Below are 14,001 nucleotides of genomic sequence, written 5' to 3'. Positions count from 1 at the left end.
TGTGTGTGTGGGGGGGGGGGGGAGATACTTCCTTTGGTTTGTTTAAACTTGCTGCCTATTAATGTCCCGAATTCTTTGTTATGAAAAGGAGTAAATAACACTTCCTTATTCACTTTCTCCACACCAGCCATGATTTGTAGACTTCTGATATCCCCCCCCATCCCCTCACCGTGGTTCTACCTTCTGCCATCCTATACAATATTCTAGCAGCATTCTGGGGAATGAGGGTAAGACTTGTGTAACATCACTCTTGTACTCCTTTTTAAAGAAGCTAAAGTGGGTGGATAAGCTTAGTTTCTTTTCCTGTTTCCTGCAGGAGCAGCATTTTTCTGGCCAGCTGAATTTAGTTTTAAGTTTTAGCTTTCTTCTGGCAGGATTACTGACTCTTCTGAGGCATAGTCTGCAGCAGTACTATACTAGATGTCTAGTATGTCATTCCATCACAGGCAAGAACTGAGTTACAACTAAACAGCTCCCATTTTTGGATACTTCATTTACATCCATCCTGGCTGGAGTTTTGTGTGGTTTGTTTTATTTTTGTTACAGCTAATCTGAATTTCTAACATTCCACTGGTAATATCTAGTTGTTGCTATATGAATGTTCCTACACTTTTGTAATGGAAGTAATCTGTTTGGATGTCAATGTAAAATTACACTGCAAAATAATTCCAAGAGTGAGCAAAAGTGCTGGTTAGGATCAGAAGGAATGATGTGAATGAAGTTGAATCAGCAAAGGTAAGCTTAGGCTATGCCTACACTACAGACCTTACAGCAATGCAGTACAGCTGTGATGCTGTAAGGCCTCCTGTGTAGATGCTCTATGCTGACAGGAGAGACTCTCCCATTGGCATAATTAAACCACCCTCAGTGAGTGTCGGGAGAATGTTTCCTAGTGACATAGTGCTGTCCGCTACAGTATTATTGTCAGTGAAACTTGCGTTGGTTGGGGGAGTTCCCTCCCACCCCCCGACCAACAAAAGTTTGACTGACAAAAGTGCTAGTATAGACCTAGCTTTAGGTGATACAACTGCAAAATCAGTAAGCTACTGTTACCCCTACATGTGCACATTTATCTTGTCCAGCAGTGTATTCCAGAAACCAAATCTGTAACACAATTGGAACATAGGCTGAAAAAGTTTAAATACAGCTCTCTAATTTTAATATTGAGCCCTTATCTCTTAGGTGCTCTGACTGGATGACTTTTGAATGATGGCTTATTTCATCCCTTCCAATAGGGAAGCACTAAACATGCTTAGGGTGTGGGATAGTATTGGTGGCCTGTGCTATACAGGAGGCCGTACTAGATGTGGTCCTTTCGGGCTCTAAATTCTCCAGCTGCTTCAGTAACTTGCATTTGTTTTGTCCTTTATTCTCAGTCTCTTGAGCTTTAGTGATGGAGGTAGGTTTATTTTGTAGTTCTACTCAGTCGTTACAGGTTTGAATGACCCAAGAAGCAGAGGTGCTCTTATACATAACCTAATTAAATGCTGGAGTCATTAAGACAGTATTACTTAGTTGAAAACAGCTCCTTGAACGCCCAGAACCATTCTCCAGCAGGAATATTAACTATGACAGATACCTATTCCCTAGAGACTAGTATTCACCATTTCATTATTGTACCCGGTTGAACTTATATTCCTACTGTTGTCCCCTTGCAGAGAGCTTGCTCTTCTGCCCAGATTGTTGCCTATGTTCTATTCCCCCCTGGATTTATCAGGCTGGAGCTCCTGAGCCTCTTTATTTTCCACTTACCTCTGCAATCAGCAAATATCAAAATGTTCAGATAAGCATCTCAGTGGTTGGCTGACTTGTCAATATTCCTTCAACTAGGCCCAAATGAACTTCTAATTTTTCATCATGACCATACAATTTCCCACATTGAAAACTGTACATACGCTACAAGATAAGGGACTGTGTAAATATATTTGGTCTAGAATGCATTTATCAGTTTGAATAATATCTCTACATTGTTGATATATTTCATGTGGCCTGTCAAACTCTGGCTTTGAAATCCTTCTCATCACCTACCTGAGCCAGCTTATTCAGGGCCTGTAGAAGAGTCCCTAGTGTATTAATTTTGCACTCACTTTACAGCTTGGGTCAGGGGTAGCCAACCTGACCTTGAGAAGGAGCTAGAATTTACCAAAGTACATTGCCAAAGAGCCACACTAATACGTCAGCAGCCCCCACTCCTTCCAGCGCCTCTCCCTACCTCCTGATCAGTTGTTTCCTGGCATGCAGGAGGTTCTGGTGCGGAGGAGCAAGGGCATGGCAGGCTCAGGGAAGGGGTGGAGTGAGTGCAGGGCCTGTGGCAGGGGTAGGGGTTGAGCAGTACCAGCACATTGGAAAGTTGACTCCAGCCCCAGAGTTAGTGCCTATACAAGGAACCATATATTAACTTCCGAAGAGCCATGTATGGCTCCAGAGCCACAGGGTGGCCACCCCCAGCCTAGGTTGTAAGGTCTTTTGGGTATGGGTTGCACTTTTGGGGTGTGTTTGGTGCCTAGCATATTTGAGATACTACTAGAATACAAATGATGAAATAAGTCTGAGGAAGAGATCATGGCCTTTGGAATAAGTACTACTGACTGCCATAAGACTATATACATGAAAAAGTCTGATTAAAATATAATAGAACATGCATATATGGCAGAGTCTAAGAAGCAGTCCTTTGCTTTGAGTAACCACCTGACAAAATTATCATAGCTTCTAATATTTTGATCAACCTTTAGTTTAAGATCACTTCTACTAAGCAACCTGTTTTTCTTTCAGAAAGTCACTTAACACAGGTTTCCCTATACCCTTGCTGCTGCCACCCCACTTCTGATGACTGTTAGGAATTTACTTGATCTTGACAAACATAACTTGCTCCAGCTAATGTGGGTAGTAGACATCCAATTTTAATTTCCTGTTGGGAGCAAGGACCTTTTCTTTTGGTATGACTCGTCATAGAGTGATTACCTTAAATACATTTTTAAAAAATCTTAAAATTCCTTTAAGACTTTGGTGCCCTCCAGAGGCGAGAATAGTGGCTTTCACTGGGTGGTGATTTCTACATATATGATTGGTTTTATAGAGGAGAGAACCTAACGCTACACAAGAAATCCACAGATGGGAACTCCCCAAAATTAAACAAACCCAGGTATTTTATATTTTTACTTGTTTCAAGGATATTTTAGATAGCAAGTGCTTTGATCCTATGTGTGTTAGTTCTAGCAATGAATTTTTTTTGTTTGGAGTGGGTCAAAATATGAAAACCTTTATTTCAAAATAATTTATTGTATGACTTTAGGAAAAATAAACCAACTTGTTTAGACTATTATTTGAAGACAAGATAAGAGACGCAGATTAGTGGGGAGGTACCAGTGAAAGAGGAAAAAGCTTGATGGAGCAACCAGAGGGGAAGGGACAGGGAATAAAAAAGACAGAGCCAATGGAAAGAGGATGAAAAGATAGGAGGAGAGTGACTGGAATTTTCAACGCATCCATATATAGTAACTTCAAAAAAAGTCAACTAGCACTTACTAACTGCTAAACAATAAAGTTCTGGGGGGCCTTAGCATTCCCTAAGACTTCTGGCTGTGTGGATTACAAGGATTTTCTCAGCAGCTGTACCTTACCTCTCTCAATCTATTTCCTTCATAATTACTGCTGTTCTTATACCATGGCTTTTTATTTTCTCGCCGCTGGTACATCTATTTGCATTCTCTTGTCTTTAGGACACCACACCTCTTCCATCTCTTACTCTTACCTGCCCCTCTCAAATCTCAATGGCTCTATAAATGCTTCTCTCTTACCAAGGTAATATTACATTGGATGGGGTCTATTCTGATGTTTCTGAGCCTAGACAACGATTCTTTCTATGCTAACTTTGGTCTTCACTCTAGCACTTTACAGATCAAGTGCATGCAGGGGACAAATGAAGAGCAGAGGCACCTCAGAGAGGGGACCCAAAAACATTGGAATGAGGGTCCTCTGCTAGGGTTAGTACCTCTTTCATGACACTGTCCCTACATAGGGTTGTCTTTGCTGTAGAAAGAAATCCTAGAACTCCACTCTGTTGTGACTACAGTCCTGAGTAAAGGATTCCATTTAGTTTGATAAAAATAATACTTTGCATTTAACATGGAAAACTTTTGACCATCTTCCCTTTTCAGAGAGAACGTTAATTTATTTCTGGCCATTACTCCTTTCTATATCCATAATACACTGATAGATTTAAAATAAAAATGAAACCCCAGACACTTTTGGAAAATCTTGGGGTTGATATTTATTTAAGAGGAACATCAAATGAAGCTGCAGTTTTGTGAACTTGTGTTTAAGCCTGAATCTGGAATCCACAATTTTAATCCTGACTTCAAAGCAGTCGGGAAGGCTGAAGATCCACTTGTCAATTTGCAGGCCTACCTGAGCCAAGAAAGCAAACTTGTAGGTAAGAACAAAAACAGCAATTACATAGTTTACATTTTAAAAATTATATAAAAATATTCTACTTTAGTTATACAAAACAAATAGTTCATGAAAAAAAACCCTGCTTTGCTAATGAAGAACCTGATCCGGGTCCCTCTGATGTAAATGGGACTTTTGTCACTCTTCAAAAGGAGGATTGATCTCCAAAGTTGTTTCAGTATGCTTTGAAAAGAAGCCTTTAAATTACACCTCACTTTCAGTGTTTTAGTACCAGCCTTGATTAGATTATCACTATTCAAATGCTACTGGGGTTAGGCAATCTATAGTTTCAGAAAGTAATTAATTCATATCTAAAATCTTGGTTATTTCATCTTTCATATCCTTGATCTCAGTCTGAACTGTAGTTAAATTGGACAGTTTTTCATTCAAGAAAACAATTTCTTTCTCTCTTTGTAATATATCATCAACCAACCTTCCTATTCTTAATGTTAGCTCATTTATCATTGGTTCCAAACGGGCAAAGTCCTTCTTTAAGTTGTACACCTTGGGTTTTAAATCATTTGCAAAAGTAACTGTCTTCAGAACTTTTGCTCTGTTACTTTCCAGATTTAAAAGCCTATCTGAATGTTTATTGAAATCACCTCTCAAGTCAGACAATGTGATTTTAATCTGTTCAATTCTTTTTGAGTTATCAGAGGCAAAACTTCGTAGCTTTGCAGTACGGTCAATGCTACTTGTAAGTAGATCACCTATATTTTGTACTGTCTTCTTTTCAGCTTTATCTACTTTATCTTTTAGTGCTTGCAGAGAATCAGTCAATGAGGTCACATCTGACACTACACCTGAAATGCGTCTTATGTCAGTTTTTACTGTTGCAATCTTTAGAGATACATTTTTTGCTACAGAAGCTGTACTCTGCTCAACTTTTACAACTGCATGAAAAAGAGTTGTTAAGTTCTCCTGCAGTTCTTCTTTTATTTGAATTATGCTCTTAGACCATGTTTTCATGCCGTAGACACCCTCTTGTAGATGTTTAACATGAGAAATTATTTGAAGAGCTTCCAGTTGTTCCATTAAGTCTTGAGTTTTTTCACACTAGAGGGAGATACAAATAAAAGTATTTCACAAGATAAGCACGATTTTAACTAATAAGTTCAGGTCAAAACTACAGTTAAGTTTCACTGAAATATCTTTCTGCTCTGAAATTTTAATCCACAGTGATGGATCCATGAACCTGGGTCTTTAGAGAACAGTATTTCTGCAACAATGCATGTGTCCCAGATTTCCACTGATTAACTCAGTTTTTCCACATAAGTATAGGCAACAGGCTCATATGCATCACTAGAATCCTCTTTTACTGTTATAACATAGATTCATAATTTTTTAAGGCTGGAAGGGACCAGTATGATTTTCTGCTCTAACCTCCAGCATAGCATAGGTCACAGAACTTCACCTAGTAATTTCTGTGTTAAGCCCATAACTTCTGTTTGAATTATAGCATATCTTTTAGAAAGACATTCACTTAAAATAATTAATTGTGATCCATGAATTTTCTGTAAAGGAACTCTATCCTGTTTTAACTAGAGCAAACACAGCATAAAAATTCTTTTGAGTATTACATTCACATAACAAAAAGAAACGGACAGAAAATATAAATGGAATTGAATTGGAATTGAAAAGTTAAATGATTATTCATTTGGGGCAAGTTTTTAAACTATATTCAACAAAATCCTTCAGAGGGAAAACTTAGTTTAAACAGTTTCCTGCTCTTACTAAAAGTTATCTTAATGAGAGAAGATTCAATCCACTCTTGGGTTTTGTTTTAACAGATTTTTTTAAAAGATCTATTCCTGCTCTTCAGACAAACATGCAAAGATGAAACAAGAGAGAACCTTCTGCCTGATACCGCTTCATTTATGTGTGAGGCAGGATACAGTATGCAGACATGTTGATTACAAACAGGTATACTTTAGTCTGGAGACTATGACTTCGTTCTCCAGTCCAAGAGGTAATCCAGTTGGCATGCTTTGGTCTCCTCCCACTGTTTTTTTTTCATGCTGAAAAAAGGCCAGTTGCTATCGGAGCATGTCATGCTGCTTATAATGGTGAAATCATAAAGTTAAATTAATTCAAAAAGTGGCAAAGTTTGGAAACAATTAGAAAGAAGGCAAAAGGAAGACAAGAGAGAACAGAATTGATATCATGTAACACAAGGGAGTGTTGGAGCAGAAATTTCTTAGGAAGTGACCAATGTAGTGTCTATGGTCTAGCATCTTGACTGGTCTGTTTGCAGCCTGGGTATAACACATCAAAATGGGATCTGTCTTTTAAAACGGTAACAAAATATATCCTCCCAATATTACAGTGTAACAGTAGAAAATGGCTATCTATTATGCAACTGAAACAGTATGTACTTTATAGTGAACCTTTATCAAGGTGATTTACTATATGTCAATTTTTCTATTGGCCATCTCTTTCAAAAATGTAAAAATGGACAAGATATCATGTATGTCAGACTCTTATTTACGGGCTCAGTGGAGTATTGGTTTTAAAACGCTGATAGTTGTACAAAAGGATGATTGCATTTTTGATTTTTTTATTTTATTTTGATTACACAAATCCCAGTGTGTAGTTCTCCAGTTTGATCTAAATAAATCTGTGAAGGTTACATTTCTGCATTGAAAATAATGGTGGCTACAGTGTTCATGTAACTTCGGCACATCTCTCTGGCTCCAGTAAGCTGCCAGTACAGCTCTTTGTGTGCATATATTTTAAAGTACATGTGCATTAGTATTTTGTAGTACAAGTTATGTAGATTGTTGAAGGAACAGAAAGTTGTTGATGGCACACCACTGTGTATACAGTAATGTAAAATTGATTAACTGACAAAGAATTAAGGTATCTGTTCTAAAGGAGTAACACAAATTGAAAGACAACAGTAAACATTTATAGAAGTTGATCTTAAGACCATACTTCAGGTAGGGCGCGGACATCCCATTACTGCTACACACGAGTATTTTGTTTTCAAACTTGCATCACTTTCTATTATACCCTTATGGAGCTGACATTGAAAATTAAGGCTATCTTTCTCATCTGTAAGTTCTTGTATGTTCCTTGTCTGTAAAAGCACACTCTTGGGGTTATATGAATTATAATGATGATTACATTTGAGGCACACCGGAGCTGAATTCTGTTGCAAGCTGGAAATTCTGCAACTTGGATTGCACAGGAAAACATTCAAATAGGTTTTTATAGAATTAAAAATTAAAATCATAAATTTGATACTGTAATTTTTATCTAATTTAATTATTGTGATTTTTAGTGGATATGGGCCCCATGTATAATTCTGACTGTCTGCCAACTACTTCTTGATTCAGCTTACCTTTTTAGCACTGATGCTGACATTGGTTTTAACTTTATTTTTAATTATATTCACATTTATCTTGTTCAACAGCTGCTTGTGTGATAAAACCCCAAACTGAAATTTACAGACTGAACTACCCCCTTTTTTGGTTCTTTATATTAAATTGATCAGATTTATAGGACATGGTTAATTTTTAGTGAACCCATGCCAGTGAGTATTACACTACTTCATCCCTAATAAACTATTTAATGTACTTTTCTTCCTGGGACAAAAGTCTAGTTTATCTGGCTGTAATTACTATCTCATTTTCACAAATTTATACTTAGCAGACAGAAAAGACCTAGTGTGAAATCCTGGCCTCATGGAAGTCAATGGCAAAACTCCTATTGATTCAGTGCAGGCAGAATTTCATTTCTAGTCAAGAACCTTGGTCATCCCCTGTGAACGTAGGATCATTTGGTATAGCCTGTGATTCTCAAACTTTAGATTTTCGGGCAGCTCCATTTGTTTACTAGACTAAGAACTCTGTAACACCCAGTGCCCACTACTTTCTGTTCAACTATGTATTCTAGTGCAGTAGAATTTGGGTTGATCCAAACCTACAGTCTAAAGATGCTGAAAATGTGATTTCAGTCCTTACTGTTGTTAACCAAAAATAATTATATGAAAGAGAAAATTCTAAGTTGAAAAAACCAAACTTATGAAAAGTATTAAAACTTGTGCTTAATTGCAAAAATTCTTTCCCATAAAATGTTAAACAAGAGAAAAGCAATCTAGATAGCTTCAACAAAAAAACTTCAAAAACAGACTCCAAGGAGAGACTGCTGAATTGGAATTAATTTGCAAACTGGATACAATTAATTTAGGCTTGAATAAAGACTGGGAGTGGATGGTTCATTACATAAAGTAAAACTATTTTGCCATGTTTATTCCCCCCCACTGTTCCTCAGACATTCTTGTCAACTGCTGGAAATGGCCCACCTTGATTATCACTACAAAAGGTTCCCATCCCCGCTCTCCTGCTGGTAATAGCTCACCTTACCTGATCACTCTCTTTACAGTGTGTATGGTAACACCCATTGTTTCATGTTCTCTGTGTATATAAATCTCCCCACTGTATTTTCCACTGAATGCATCCGGTGAAGTGAGCTGTAGCTCACGAAAGCTTATGCTCAAATAAATTTGTTAGTCTCTAAGGTACCACAAGTCTTCCTTTTCTTTTATCATTTTGGATATCCCGAGTCTTAAATCAGGAGTAGCCAAAATGTTGTTTGTAGCCCCAGTGTGTGAACACTTTGGGTATGTCTACTCTGCAATTAAAAACCTGCAGTGGGCCCATGCCAGTTGAAACAGGCTTGCGGGACTCAGGCTAAGGCACTGTTTAATTGAAGTCTGGGACCCTACTCCATAGTGGGGTCCTAGAGCCTGGGCTCCAGCCCACGTCCACACTGCAATTAAACATGCCTTTAGCCTGAACCCTGCAAACCTGAGTCAGCTGGCATGGGCCAGCTTCAGGTGTTTAAGTGCAGTGTAGACATACCTTTGAGTTTTAAAATTCAGCCTCTAGCTGCCCTCAACTTCAATATAGAAGAGAGGCCTTTACATACTACAAATCCCAGTGTGTAGTTCTTCAGTTTGATCTAAATAAATCTGTGAAGGTTACATTTTTGCATTGAAAATAATGGTGGCTACACTGTTCATGTAACTTTGGCACACCTCTCTGGCTCCAGCAAGCTGCCAGTGCAGCTCTTGATTGGGCAAAGTTTGAACAGTCTTTCCTTAAACACTTCCTGGTAGCTGAGATTATATATTAGTTGTGTTTTGACTTTGGAATACAACAGTTTATATTGGAAGTCACATAATTTTTTTAGGCCTATCAGTGTACCATTCAAAAAGAATGATTTATTTTTAAATGGAAGTTAAATCCCGTGTGTGATTAGCACCAAGTTCAATTACCTTACACTAGGACTAAAACCTGGCAATACTGACATGAAAAAGGTTAATAAATGGCACAAACTAATTTCTTTTAAAATTAATTAAGGAAATATAAATGTCTTGGAATTAACTTTTTAATTTTTGTTTTTCATGAAAAGTTGGATCCCTATTGTTCAGCAATAAATTTAAGTAATAAAGGTAGGAGAAATCAGTGACAAAAACAGTCTGTTTGAGAGAGTTGGGCAGGTATAAATGGGAAAAGGAGATTCTGGGGGAAGATGTGGCAGATTTCCTGACAAGGAAATGCTAGCAAACTCACAGAAACTGAAATGATGGAAGGTTACTAACAGTAATGCTGTACTCAGGTTGAGAAGCATCTTAACTCCACTAGTCCTACAGACTTCAGTGAGACTGTTCATGCAGAATTGTGCTATTAAATGTGAATAAGAGTATCACAATTTGTCACAATTATATTAAGAATGTCAACAGTAAAGTGTGGAGTGAGGAGGCCACTTGCATGTGGCCGAGGAAAGGAAGGAGAGAGAGAAATTTAAAGACCAACTGTTGTATAATCCATTAACACATGTAAAATCTCAATGGAGAGGAAGGGATATTTTAGCAAAAGTGGTATGGTATTCTGCATTGCAATCTGGCGTTTTCAGAGATCGCCTGTCACCAGAAGAGGGGACCACGTTCTTCTCTCATTTATACTGATGGAATACTACTGAGTTTAAGGTGCTTGTAATTATGTAGCTCAGAGGAGAATCTGGCCCAGCATATAGAAATTGTGTTAAACGTATATAATTTATTACCAGTAATCCAGAAGTTCTCTTATTCTGCTGTCAGTTTAAACTCAAAGCACTGTCCTTGCAAGGACCCTTGGATTTTGGGTCAGCACCTAACTGTATTAGGGTTTTCTACATTGAGAATAATTATACTATCTATGCTTCAATGGAAGTGAAGTGTGTACGTGTCTAATCTCTCTCTCTCTCTCTCTCTCTCTCTCTCACTCTCAAACACACACTTCCACTGAGGCATAAATATTAGGGCTGTCAAGCAATAAAAAATTAATCGCCATTAATCACACGATTAAAAATGTTAATTGCGATTAACTGCACTGTTAATAATAGAATACCATTTATTTAAATAGTTTTGGATATTTTCTACATTTTCAAATATATTGATTTCAATTACAACACAGAATACAAAGTGTACAGAGCTTGCTGTATATTTATTTATGATTACAAATATCTGCACTGTAAAAAACATTTTTCAGTTCACCTAACAAGTACTGTAGTGCAATCTCTTTATCATGAAAGTTGAACTTTCAAAGGTAGAATTATGTACAAAAATGTACTGCATTCAAAAATAAAACAATGTAAAACTTTAGCACCTACAAGTCCACTCAGTCTTACTTCTTGTTCAGCCAGTCGCTAAGACAAACAAGAGCCCGCAATTTGTTGCAGGAGATAATGCTTCCCGCTTCTTGTTTCACTTCTGAAAGTGAAAAGAGGCATTCGCATGGCACTGTTGTAGCTGGCATTGCAAAATATTTATGTGCCAGATGCACTAAAGATTCATATGTCCCTTCATGTTTCAGCCACCGTTCCAGAGGACATGTGTCCATGCTGATAACGGGTTCTGTTCGATAACAATCCAAAGCAGTGTGGACTGATGCATGTTCATTTTCATCATCTGAGTCAGATGCCACCAGCAGAAAGGTTGATTTTCTTTTTTGGTGGTTCGGGTTCTGTAGTTTCCGCATGGAGTGTTGCTCTTTTAAGGCCTGGTCTACAGTATGTGGTTATTTCGGAATTAGCCCAGTTACCTCGAAATAAAACTGATTCCGTCCACACGACCAAACCAGTTTTTTCGATTTAAAGGGCTCTTTACTCTGATTTCTGTACTCCACCTTGGCAAGTGGAGTAGTGCTAAAATCAAGAGCGCAGTTCTGGGTTACAGGTACTGTGGACGCAATTCAACAATATTGGCCTCTGGGAGCTATCCCAGAATGCTCCCTTGTGACCGCTGTGGACAACACTCTGAACTCCGATGCACTAGCCAGGTAGGTAGTAAAAGCCCTGGGAACTTTTGAATTTCCTGTTTGGTCACCATCAACACAGGTGACCATCAGTACAGGCGACCATGCAGAGTTCATCATCACAAGAGACCACGCAGTCCTGGATTCGCAGACGAGCTCCAGCATGGAGGTACTGGATCTCATTGCATGTTGGGGAGACAAATCTGTTATGGCAGAACTACGTTCCAAAAAAAGAAACAAATACGTACGCTAAAGTCTCCAGGGCCATGACGGAAAGAGGCTACTCCAGGGACACAGAGCAACATCGTACAAAAATCAAGGAGCAAGCATACCAAAAAGCCATGGGGGCGGGAACGGCTGCTCTGGGTCACGGCCCCATACATGCTGCTTCTACCGTGACCTGCATGCAATTAGGGGGGGTGATGCCACCACTACTCCACCACTGTCCGTGGACACCTGCAAGGGGGGAGTAGCATGGAGCGAGGAGGGTGAGTTTTTGAAGGACGAAGAGGAGGAGGAGGACAGTGCACAGGTGGCAAGTACGGAATCTGTTTTCCCCCTAGTCAGGAACTATTCTTAACACTGGAGCCAATAGCCTCCCCCCACTCCCAAAGCATGCTCCCGGACCATGACCCTGGAGAAGGCATTTCTGGTGAGTGAGAGCTTGATAGGAACCACGTGTTGTGGGGTGGGGGGAAACCCAGTCGCGCTGGACTGTTTGCATTTAGTTTAAAGGGCTCATCCCTGCTCAGAGCCATATTGGAGTCCCGCGGGGGGGGGGGGGGGGGGGGGGGGGGTGTGTGTGTGTGTGTGTGTGTGTGTGTGTGTGTGTGTGTGTGTGTGTGTGTGTGTGTGTGTGTGTGTGTGTGTGTGTGTGTGTAGGGGGGAAGGTATTGTGTGAACCGATTATCCCAGAAAGCCCGCAGGCTGCCTGCAAGCTGAATTCTGTTGCCTGGCCGCATGTGATGGCTTACTCACACCAAAGTGGCAGGCACTTCAGTATAAGAGGCAAAATGAGACCTTGTACAGAAAGAACATGTGCTGTGTACTATGAATTGCCTGTTTCACTGAGAAACAGCATCCCCTTTGTTCTCTAAAATGTATCTTTTAAAATACTACCCTCCCTTTTTTTCCTCCCGCAGCAGGTGCAAATGTTTCAACGCAGCCCCTATCTACTCCATCCCAGAGGCTGGTCCAGATTAGAAGGCAGAAAAACCAAACTCGGGACAACATGTTTGCCGAGCTCATGCAGTCCTCCCACACCGATACGGCCCAGTTGAATGCATGGAGGCAAACAACTGCAGAGTCGCATAAAGCGTTACATGAATACGAAGAGAGGAGGGACGTGCGCGATGAGAGCAGGCAGAATGCTATGGTCAAGCTCATGGGGGAGCAAACTGGCATGCTCGGCTGTATGGTGGATCTAATGCGGGAAAGGCAGCAAGACCACAGACTGCTGCTGCAGCCCCTGAATAACTGCCAAGTTCCATAGCCTCCTCACCCAGATGCCCAAGAACACGGTGGGGGGAGGGGAGAGGGGGAGGCTACGGGGACTCACAGTCAACCCCAGAGGTTTTAAACAAGCAGCAGAAAGCTGACATATCCTAAACTTTGATTTGGTTTCTGAACTTGTCCTTCCCCCTTCCTCCACCCCCCCGATCCCAATACCCTCTCTCCCTCATCTAGCTTCTGATTTCTCTCAATGTTTTGTGCAACAAATAATAAAGAACGTTTTTTAAACAACTGTGACTTTATTTCCTTTCATATATATATATATAGGGGGCAGGTAACTTAAGAGAAACAAACACAACTGTCACACCCTACCCTGGCCAGTCATGAAACTGGCTTTCAAAGCTTCTCTGATGTGCAGTGCGCCCTGCTGCGCTCTTCTAATCGCCCTGTTGTCTGGCTGTGTGAAACTGGCCGATAGGCGAATTGCCTCAACCTCCCACCCCGCCATAAACATCTCCGCCTTACTCTCACAGATATTGTGGAGCACACAACAAGAAGCAATTACAAATTGGAATATTGGTTGTGCTGAGATCTAACCAAGTCAGTAAACTGCGCCAGTGCGCTTTCAAACGTCCAAACGCACATTCTACCACCATTCTGCACTTGCTCAGCCTGTAGTTGAACTGCTCTTTACTACTGTCTAGGGTGCCTATGTACAGCTTCATGAGCCATGGCATTAAGGTGTAGGTTGGGTCCCCGAGGATAACTATAGGCATTTCAACATCCCCAACAGTAATTT

The 14,001-nt window shown here is 39.9% G+C and overlaps 1 protein-coding gene across 2 annotated transcripts in view; it reads right to left on the bottom strand.

Annotated features, from left to right (window-relative positions):
• Positions 1–3,243: 3,243 nt before the first annotated feature.
• Positions 3,244–14,001, bottom strand: part of LOC119850060 (IKBKB interacting protein) — a 28,621-nt gene continuing 17,863 nt past the window's right edge. For both annotated transcript variants that reach the window (XM_043491716.1, XM_038387751.2), the window contains one exon: positions 3,244–5,505. In XM_043491716.1, the coding sequence (XP_043347651.1) occupies positions 4,750–5,505 (756 nt within the window). In that variant the 3' untranslated portion in view covers positions 3,244–4,749. The remainder of the gene's footprint in view (positions 5,506–14,001) is intronic.

The sequence above is a fragment of the Dermochelys coriacea genome, chromosome 1, assembly GCF_009764565.3.
Source record: "Dermochelys coriacea isolate rDerCor1 chromosome 1, rDerCor1.pri.v4, whole genome shotgun sequence".
Taxonomy (NCBI): Eukaryota; Metazoa; Chordata; order Testudines; family Dermochelyidae; genus Dermochelys; species Dermochelys coriacea.
This window is presented reverse-complemented; position numbering and strand designations above follow the sequence as displayed.